This window comes from Fulmarus glacialis, unplaced genomic scaffold (genome assembly GCF_000690835.1).
Source record: "Fulmarus glacialis isolate BGI_N327 unplaced genomic scaffold, ASM69083v1 scaffold45799, whole genome shotgun sequence".
Lineage (NCBI taxonomy): Eukaryota > Metazoa > Chordata > Aves > Procellariiformes > Procellariidae > Fulmarus > Fulmarus glacialis.
The window spans coordinates 5,283-15,967 of NW_009234835.1; the positions used below are offsets into that span (position 1 = coordinate 5,283).

Sequence of the window (10,685 nt, forward strand, 5' to 3'; positions counted from 1 at the left end):
GGAAAGAGTCCTCAGAAATACAAACTTCCTAAAAAGTTTTGTTGACAAAAGGTGGCTGGATAGCCAATAGATGTCTTAGTTAGTGTCCCACTACGGGAAAGGCTGTAGCATGAGCTCGTGTTGAACCCTGGAGAATTTCTGTGAAGAGGGCCTGTGAATGCCCCATCAACAAGATGAAGTTGTGATCCAGGCTCTCACCTTAGCAGGCCTAGGATAATCCGGCCACAAGACACGGGGGAACTAAGCTTCAAATTTCTGCTGCTCATGAAATTATTTGTCTTTGTGGTTGATTGATAATGATTCCCTGTAATCAAATGAGGCCTTAATGCAAGTGAGCAGAAGTTCACGCTTCTTCTTAAGCTTATTTTTTACTCTGAATTTATGATGCTTAAGGCTTAATGTACTGAAATATGTCTTGAAAATAATATTCTTTAAATTTTCACTGTAAGCGGAGTTTTTAGCGTTGATGGTTTTTGTTTGTTTGTTTGTTTTTAATTAAGTGGACACCATTGATATGTAGCTATTCATCCTCGAGTTGCCTGCTCTCCACCACTTAGAATAGGGAATCTCTATTGGTGGTAAAGAAAAGTTAAATGCTATCTATTAATTCATAATATTTTACTTTTACTAAATCAATATCCGTGGGTTTCAGGGCACTTCTCAAACACAACGAACAGAATTTTCCTTAAAAAATAGGCAATCCAAGACAAAATATCCATAGCTTTGCAGTCTTATATGCCATAATATTGACAATACCTTGTTAAATTCTGGATGTTGCAATTCAATGGCAAATTAACCTTAGTAGCACATAACGTAGAATCTTTTTCTTATCCATTAAAAACCTTGTAGGGCTATCATAAAAAATATAGAGTGAATTTTAATATATTGATTCAGCAATAAAGAAGTAGAAAAAACTTCAATTTAAAAACCTGCGGATTAAAATAAATAATTCAGTGTGCAAAATTTTATTGCTTTTGTAACTCATCAAACATCTATTCATCCTTCTCAGGATCCCTTAAGTGTACATGCTTTTTCCTAAGCTCTTTGCAAAGATGTATATTAACTGTGAGTTATTGTCAATTGTAGGGTTACAGGTACAGATCATTACTTTTTAAGTGATGGTCTTTATGTCCCTGCTGATCAGCTAGAAAACCAGAAGCCTTTAAATTTACACGTCATTCTCATCAATCCTACTGAAGCATCAAACAGCCAGGAAGAAAATGGCAAAGTAGTATCTGCTAAGAGACTGAAGCTAAATACAGATGACACAGCAAGCACCGCTTCTGCCTCTTCATCAGTGGTTCCTGGTGACCTTGATCACAGCACCCCAAGTCTGAAGAAAAAGAAAGTACAAAATGCAAGTGCCCCGAACAAGGCAGAAACATTGTCAGAGTGCTCAGCTTCAAGCGCTCTCAGAAACAGTGAATGCCCAATAAGGGAAGTTGTTAAAGATGTCTGCCAAGTACTGCAGAAAGGGGATGCATATGTTTTAGACATTGACTTAGATTTTTTTTCAGTTAAAAATCCATTCAAAGAAATGTACACACAGGTAAGCATGACAATGGAGAGGCCTCTTAACCATTCACGAAAGAGTAGCAGTCCTAGCATTTATGTCTATGGAGAAACTTTCATCTAAGCTAAATTAGCAGATCAGCTGATTATGATTAATGATTCAGGGTAATATTGGAAGGAGAGATATTCTAAGGGAGTGTATGCTCCAGAGAATTTCAACAACCTAGTAGGGGTAGAACCTTACATTTGAAATCAGTATTGAGTGCACATTCAAGAGGTGTATGGCTCACTTCTGCTTTTTGCTTGGGTCATAAAAGCTATGCTTGGGTTTCAAGAGGTAATGTTCCAAATACCCACAGCAAGATTTATCAGGAAGGGATGACAGATTATATCCTTTTTTATGATGTTGGAAAGCCACAATGCTATCAGGAGACTCTGCCTTTCAAAAAGGCATGGTGGTGTTGATTATCCAAAGAGTGGTAACCAAAGAGGCTGTTACTCTCATTTCCTTTGTCTGGACTGCTGAGTATAAGGATGAGTAAGCATCTTTTGTCTCTGATGCCATGGCTTTGAGCTTAAGACTCTGCCTCATATTCCAGTTATAACTTGGCTGCAAAGCAAAGGTAGCTCACCTGTATAGAGTCATAAATATGTAGATCCTCAAAGGTGCAAAGCAGTTAGCACCTTTTCTTGACATGAACAGGATTTTTAGGAACTGACTAATGTGCCCTGAAAATTGGGTGTGGCATTTAGGTTTACAAATTCTGCAATATCCTGACTCTAGCATTTAAATCTCTTTTTAACACTGTTTTAACTTCAGCCTGTGCTGGAGAACATCTGACATCTTTGAGTTTCAGCTAGACTACGGCTTCCTTGTTCACCATAAAGAAGTGAATATAATGTCCCTGACCTCTGTTAGCTTCTGACATTCAGTATTTATGATTACGGTATCTTCAGACAATGTGCAATGCCAGTTGTTCTGAATCACAGAGAAACGTACAGCAAAGGGAAAGCACTGTAGGGATCTTGCCATATAAGAATAAAATTCAATACCCCTCTTCGGGCTTGAAATACGTTCTGAATAAACTAACGGAGGAGTTTTTTAAGGGGTTGTTTTTTGTTGGGTTTTGGCGGCGGTGGTGGTGTGGGGGGTTGTTTTGTTTCTTGTGCTTTTTTTTTGGTTTTGTGCTATGATAGGTTCTCAGTTCTAGGAACCACTTTCAGAAGTGAACTTGCACAGAGCACCCAGTGTACCTTTTTTGATATAATGATTTCATTTGCAGTTAATATTTCTTAATTATGTTCCCTCTATTGTAAATTATGATAATTCCATCTGAAAATTTTTCCTAAGTTAACACTTGAAATGTAAGAATCCAAGGAAGAGCTAAAAAGCAAATATAATTCACCAATCCAGAAGAGTATTGTCTTCCCACCAAAAAAGTTTAAAATCCAAAACATTGCCCTGAAGATGCTTTGTGTGTCTGTAAAAATTGAATAGTCTACCCTTCCTTTCTCCCTCTGCTCTGAAAAATTCATGAGTGTTCACTTTTTTTAATGCTGTTAAGTAAATAATGAGATCTGTTTATCCTTGATTAATTAAACCTGAATATTATCAAGGAGTAGGGCTGACAAGCCCATGTAATAGTTTACTTGTGGACTTGTTGGCCAGCCAGCCTGAACCCTTTACCTGTCCTGTTTTCCTTTACAATCGTACTCTCCTGTTGGTTTTGTCTGCCTAAATCTACCATCTCAGTTTTACTCAGCATGTCATTGGGACCTTAGTTCAGCAACATGTATGTTTAATTTCAGAGACTCTTTAACTAACAGACTGTAAATACTTAGCTTTTAAAGCTGTGTTCTTGAAGTCAGGTTTAAAGTTAAGCAGTCCCAAAATGTTTGGCTGAGGCCATGAAGTATTGCTTTCTCAAGCCTCACAGCCTCTTCCTCACCTGCATTTATAGAGTTGTCTGCAGTGCTAGAGAAGAGGAATGATCTTGGCGATCAGATTCTTTTTTTGAAGAAGGAAGGCTTTGAGGAGTTTGTTTCTCATTTGAAGAGTCTAATTTTTTTGCCTCTATTTTCTTTTTCAAAGACAGAATATGAGCTTTTGCAAGAGTTATACAATTTCAAGAAACCTCATAGAAATGCAACAGAGGTATGGTATGTCCTTGTGGGATGTATGAGGGAATGATTCTTTTGATTTACCCAATAAAAATAAGTTACAACAAGGAAAGAACCTATGAAAGGTGCTTAATGAAGTGGTCTCCAATTAAGCTATGCAGCATGCTGAATGCTAATCAGCAGCATCTTAGGAATTCTTTTCCTATTAAATGTTTTGGTTAAACATGTGAATTGCATAAATATTTAGCGTAAGTGTGAAAATTAATTTCTGTAAACAAGTGGTATTTGACGAGGAAGAAATGAAAACATAGTAAGTCATCTGCAATCTTGTTCTTTTTATGGCTCAACAGGGTTCTGGTTTGGGTTTTTTTTGTTTTGCGTTGGTGTTTTTCCCCCCCCTCCCCCCCTCCAGAGTCTCCCCTTCCTTGCCCTAGTTGCTCTTCCTTGATAGCCAGATCTGTGCTGAATGCCTAACTGGTATTTTACCTATTTATTTAGATGTGGAAAGGATGGTATTATACCACTGTAATGTACTTTTCATTGTATGCATTGTGTGCTTCTGAATCATGGAAATGTAAGCCTGCTGTAGCTGCCAAAATAGTCATTCAGCCCTGAGACCAAACCACAGAGACAGCCATACTAATGGTCATTACACCAAGTAATTTCTAAACAAGATCTTGTCTTTGCTTTTGTAATCTCATCTGAACACTATTACAGAAAGATTCACTACATATAATTATCACAGATTAATGAATCCTAATTAATATGTGTATATAAAGAAATTGAGATATGTGGAAGATTGTCAAATTGATTTTCATATTTCTTAGTCAATCAGCAATAAAAACAGGTACCTATTTAAAAGGTAGTTAAATGTAAAAGGGGTAAACACTTGTGATTTAAGTGCCCAATACGATGTCAGGGCATAAGTTATTTACAAAAGCCAGCAAATTTATAGGAGGCAACTGAAATGGTTAGCAGACAGTAAGTAATGGATAGGTGTAGAACTGAACAAGGCGAGACTAGATTCATGGATGATTTTATAGCAAAACAGTCAATTTAAAGCCTTTGAAGGTAGAAAGCTAGTGAACTTCGTGTTTTTCGAAGTTTCAGAAAATATCCTAGATGTCTAGTTTCTTAAAATCTGTTTTCATAGTTCCAGAGTACGGTTAGGTGTACATTTCTATCATACTGCAAGATAATGTGGTGTGTGGGGTATTTTTGTTTGGTTTTGTTTTTTAAGAGGTATAGACGGGGATCGAACGTGTCTTTAAGGTTAGTTGCTGGTGCTGCTTAGAAAAGTATCTTATTCATACCCCAGGATAGGATCATGAAGCTGTACTTCATGAACGGTTGATACCCTCAGCTCCTCTTAAAAATTAGCCCAAAGTTGACATCACTGGCCAAAAGAAGCAGCATTTGTTATATGATACAGCCAGCAGAATCCTAAGAGGGAATTGTTATGTTCTTAATTGTTACCCATCTATTCCAATGCGCTTTTTAATAATTTTCCTTCACACACCACTGCATTTTTAATACCAAATATGCCAAGCATTGCTTTTCAGTTGACATGTTATGTAAGATCTCTTTCTGCAAATGTTTGCATGTACAACTGTATTCGTGTATGTAGCCTCACTCCAAGAAGATTGCCTCTTTATGTGTTCTGAACTTTTTAAGAAAGGGTATAAACCTTTGCAGGATCAGAGCAATAACCGACATTTTAAATTAATTCCATGTTTTTTCAGGCACACAGAGTTGAAACAGCCTCAAAGCATCAAATAGCCCGTTTTGTTTTGTTTTTCTGAAAATGCATTTGATTTAATAATTTTTTTTTTTTAAACTTAAAAAATTAAATTCTCCTTTCATCATAAGAATGTAAAGCTTGTACTCATCTGAGCATTTCAGTGCTATAGAAACAAATCCAACAATTAGTCATATACAGTTTCTTAGCTCTCCCCAGTGTATTCTGCCAGAATGTAGATGTGGCTTTTTTTTATTTGTTGTGGGAAAGACAGAGCAAAGAGAGGTGATTTATTCTGAAGGTATAACAGCTTCTGCAGGCATTCATTCTGATTCTCTTAAAAGGATGTTCTGTAGTAATGAATCGGTTGTTTCTGATTCCCCACTACCAGTAGATCAATCATTTCAGAATGTAAATCATAGGGTAAGCCATGACATTCTTACCTTTCGTTTTTCCTAACATACTTTTATATGTATTTATTTGAAGGAGGGCTTGCTGGATTGTGTAGAAAACCGTGTTCATCAGCTAGAAGATCTGGAAGCAGCATTTGCAGATTTGTGCGACAATGATGATGAAGAGACTCTACAGAAGTGGGCTTCATATCCTGGGTAAGAGATTTCTAAATGGCTTAAAATGCAAACAATAGTTTGAAAAATTATTAGCCCAGCACTTTGCTAACAGAAAAGGAGAGAGGCTGATAGGTTCTATGTAAGGCTACCATTTTTCCTTTAGTTCTAGAGGAGAAAGAGTCAGACAAAACAAAAGAAAAGGTAGTCTGCTATTTTCAGTGCCATGGCAAGCCTTCCAAGATCAGCCTTGTACAGCATCATGTAAATTCTGTTGTCTGTGGAGGGCGGCTTATTTAGTGACTAAAAATTTAGTGATCTGTGTGAAGCAGAGCTCTCAAAAAAGCAACAGGAGAATATGGAGAAGGACTTCTTTGGTGCTCCTGAAGGTTCTGCTTTCTGTGGAAAATGGAAGTGAATGAAAGGCTGTTCCTGAGCAACAGTATACACAGAACATCTCACCAGCATCCGCTATGCTTTTAAACTAAACGTTTTCAGCAGAAAAGAAGTAGCAAAAATCCGAGCTTTCCCTTGATAGGAAAATCACTCATTTTCCCCATCAAATGTAGCCTGCCAGACCTGTGTAACAGTGACCACAAGCATTTCCTATCAAGTTCATACGACTTTGAGCTACAACAGCTTGTCTCCACATCTGCCCTAAAAGAAGTGCAAAGAGGTCTTGCCAGAGGCAGGTATGAGTATAGGGGCTTTCTAAGAAAGACCAGTGAAACAGTACAATAGTACTGATAATTTCCATTTTTCTTAGGTTTAAGATGACACAGAGGGGCAAATTTCATTTTCAAATCCTAAGCCATGATAACTTCTACTTTCTTCTTTTTTCTCTCTCTCTCTTTTTTTTTTTTTTTTTTTTTTAAAACCACTTACGGTAAATATATGTGTTTCCAACTGTTTATGTAACAAGTTTTGGTTTTGTTTTAACTCCAGAATGAAGCCGCTTGTTCAACTAGTTCACAGTTTGAAAACCAGGATGGAAAGCCCAGACTACGAAATGGTAGGTGACTAGGTAAAAGAGCAGAAAGCAGACATTTAAAAAGCATAGCTTCAACAGGGAGGGAAAATATCATGCTTCATTTCAGACTTGCTTCTTGATTCAGGACTTTGTGAGATTTTGGTAGGTTTTTTCATGCCTTATTACTTAAGCCAGCTTTTCTTTTTAAAGCTTCTAAAATTCTACTCTGCTTGTCTATATTTAGGCAACATTAACATGATCTTTCAGGACTGTGACATCTCAGGCTGCTTCCTGTGAAGGAAGGTTTCATTTCACCAGGGTCTGTTGATATACTTTATAGAACTTAAGGTACCTATTTGTAAAAGATCAGATCTATCATCTTCAAGGGCTGCAGCACACTCTGAATTCATAGGAAAGGTACAGTGTACTGGAGATAACGAAACAATCCATACAACTCCAGAATTTTATTCTTTTTGTTTAAAGAACAAATTGGGGGAAAAAAACCCAACTTTTACTGCCTGAAGAGGTGTAAGTTACCTATTGGGCTAGGCATGGTATCTTAGAGACTTTTCACACAGATAAGCTATATCAATAATTCATCAACAGAAATTAAATCTCTGTTTAATTTACATGTAGGTCCATCAGGCTGGTCTGACCTGTGATTATATGGAGCTTCCTCACCATGTTAGCACTGAGGAGGAGATCGAAGGCCTCATACAATCCATTAAAGTTCTACTAAAAGATATGCCTAAGCCCACACTTGTGACAGTTGCTCGGTAAGATTATGTAGATATTTTTACTTTAAAACACTCAGACTGTGCTTACGAAGCTAAATGATTCTATCAGTATAGCACTGGTTGGCACATCTTAAGTTCTGTCTTAAAGTGGAAGCCTTACAGCGTAGTGAAAATTGACATTTGAAAATGTTAATCGTGAGGCAGTGACAGTATCTACACAGCTAAGGGAAGATTCTGCGCTGATGGCCAGTTTTACTGGGCTTTAGAGTAGCTAGCACAGACTTCAAAAGCAGTGAAAACATGACGACTTAATGAGCTTCAGCACAGGCTGTATAAAGCCTGTGATGAGGTCTTGCGTGTGTTGAGATTGATAGCTGTCACTGGGGTTCATACATCTCCACTACTTCTGTTCCTTGTGCTAGTTAGAGCAAAGCTAGGTTGGACAAGCCTGCGTGGGCTGAAATCACACCTTCCTTACTCCCTTGTTCTAGGGTTCATTGTACTACAGATAGGATTTCTGTTTTCAGTGAAACTTCTGATGGAAGTGGTTTTCATCTAATAGGCTGAAAGGGATTTATATTCTAGAAAGCTCTAGTAAAGCTTTGTATGGAGTAAAAGTTATGCTTTCAGGACTGTAAGGATAATATTTGGGAGAACAGGATGGAGTTTGAGGTTAGGGACCTGGGACAACCAGGGATCTGTCCTGGGAAAACTTAATTTGAAGACCACAGTGTATCTGTTGACAAATTGTTGTAATTTAATCACTTCAGAATTACCAGTGTGCCCTTAAAGGGCAGGCAACAATAGCAGAGGCTGACATGAAATTGTTTTTGTCAGCAAGAAATAGTATGGCTAATACCTACAATAAAAGAAAGCTGTATTTCCTGTGTCAGCTGCAGAGTTATCATCCACTGTTGCAGGGAAAATACAGAATCATATATGTAGATCTTGACAGATATAAAATCTGTCAGCTCTGCTTTTTTACTAGTATCTGTTTGCAGTTCATTAATAGATACTGTAAATAATGTTTAAATAATATATCCCAGGGATTGTGAAGGTTTGTTTTTCAAGTTTTCCTACCTATTTTACAAGTAGCATTTGAATTTTTCAATCTTAACTTTCCACCAGTCCTTTAATTAGTTCATTTGGTTGAACCTTGACTGCCAACATGTTCTGTGTAAGAGTCAGGAATTAGAGTAGAATTGGAAGGATGAATAGGTCACATTCCTAATCTGCTCCGGACTTTCTATTCAACTTCAGGCAAACTGTTACCGTTGAAAGTAGTGAGGAGAAGCACAGCACTATGCTTTCAAGGGATACTGCGAGGCAGAACTCACCACAGTTTGAAAGTAGCTTCAGTCTAGACACAGAGTATTACAAGAATACAAAATGTGGTGATGGTGGTGATATCTGTATTCTCTCATGCTTTTTTCAATTCTTTGTTACAGATCAAGTTTGGATGATTATTGCCCTTCAGAGCAGGTTGACATCATTCAAGAGAAGGTTCTCAATTTACTAGGCTCAGTGTATGGCACTCTGGATGTGCACTTAGATTACTCAAGCACCTCATCTTCTTTGTGACCTTTCTTCATGTATTGCCCACTAGTGCAGTGGATTAATTTAAATTGCATATTAGCTATGGTTGCAAGGGGAAAAATACTGTTATTTCAGCAGGTGGCACTAGAACCCAAGCTGATCAAGAGCTAGTTTTGAGTTGCATTGCTTTCTCCAAGTTGGCTGCATCTGAACTGTTACCTGTTTGGCTTTCTTCACATTAGTTCTGTGATTATTATTTTTACTGTCTTGCTTCTTAAAATTGGTGCAAGAGAAACCATTTTTTGTCCATAAAATGTATTTTTTCACCTGATTTCTTTAAGTGTCTGTAAAAAAAAAAAATTATATGTATAGCTTCTTAAAATAAGTTGATTTCTTCTATGTAATTAAACTTTTTTTGATGGAGTTTGGTGAGTAATAGACATGTTCCTGAGTTGCATTGTACCTTTTAAAAAATTTTCTCATGAATGCCATTAAGACATTGGGTTTACACAGTGATCTTTCTTAACTGCTGTGCTCGAGATGACCAGGCATCCCCCTATCATTTCTCTAGAGAGTCTTATGGCTTCTGCCTCATCCACAGAATATCATTATATTTATACTTCGTTGCATTAATATTGTCTTATTTTGTCTTCGAGGATTTCATTGGTGACTCAGACAGTATTCCTAATGTACAGACATTGGCTTGGTATTTCCATTTTTACGTATTTTTGAGGATAAAAAGTATGCATGCATGTGCATGCTTTTATCTGTTGAATCCTGTAAGGAGTTGAATTGGTATTTTCTTCAGAAACAAAGATTTAATTTCACTGAAGTCAGCAACAAAACCTTCTGTGCCAGGTTTTCACTCATTTCAGTATTGCTATTTGGAAAATAACAGTTTTAGAACCATTTAATTTAGAAAGCAATCTAGTTCTAGAGAAAACTGCCATTTCCAGAGGAACAAAAACCCACAGGATTTATTTGGGAATGAAACTGAAATGGGAAAGAGAAAATACCACCTAGAATATTGGTTTTTATTATGAATAAATTTTGCTTGTAATTTCTTCTGAAATACTTAAGTTCATTTGTTAACATTAGTATTCACTCTACAGAGACTTTGTGCACTTCTACAGTTTTTTACTACTTCTGCTGTTGATATGACTAATTATAGATTGTAAATACATAATTATTTAAAAATATTTCTTCCAGTACAATAAAATCCATGACCATTGACCCATTTTCTTTGTGCTTATGCATTCTGTCACAAAGACGTAGCTAACCTTGGATCCAAGATCCTTAATACTTCATAAATTATAAATAGGCATACATTGCGCACAGAAGCTGAGTGGAGTCAGATCACGTACTGCTTGTGGGAAGATTTTTGGTTTTTTTAAGGTAAGAGATGCTCTTTGCTGGGCTTTGAATAAGTTTGTAGAGAACACAAAAAAACATTGGATCAAAGGTGCCAGGGATACTCCTGCGCTGCGGAGAGTTACGTCACCCCA

The 10,685-nt window shown here is 37.0% G+C and overlaps 1 protein-coding gene across 1 annotated transcript in view; it reads left to right on the forward strand.

Annotated features, from left to right (window-relative positions):
• Nucleotides 1-9,524, forward strand: part of LOC104082580 (chromosome unknown open reading frame, human C5orf22) — a gene marked incomplete at its 5' end in the record, with an annotated part of 14,798 nt that extends 5,274 nt beyond the window's left edge. The window contains 6 exons of the mRNA XM_009585768.1: nucleotides 1,087-1,549; nucleotides 3,605-3,667; nucleotides 5,858-5,979; nucleotides 6,883-6,949; nucleotides 7,544-7,683; nucleotides 9,093-9,524. Of these exons, the coding sequence (XP_009584063.1) occupies nucleotides 1,087-1,549; nucleotides 3,605-3,667; nucleotides 5,858-5,979; nucleotides 6,883-6,949; nucleotides 7,544-7,683; nucleotides 9,093-9,225 (988 nt within the window). The remainder of the gene's footprint in view (nucleotides 1-1,086; nucleotides 1,550-3,604; nucleotides 3,668-5,857; nucleotides 5,980-6,882; nucleotides 6,950-7,543; nucleotides 7,684-9,092) is intronic.
• Nucleotides 9,525-10,685: the final 1,161 nt, after the last annotated feature.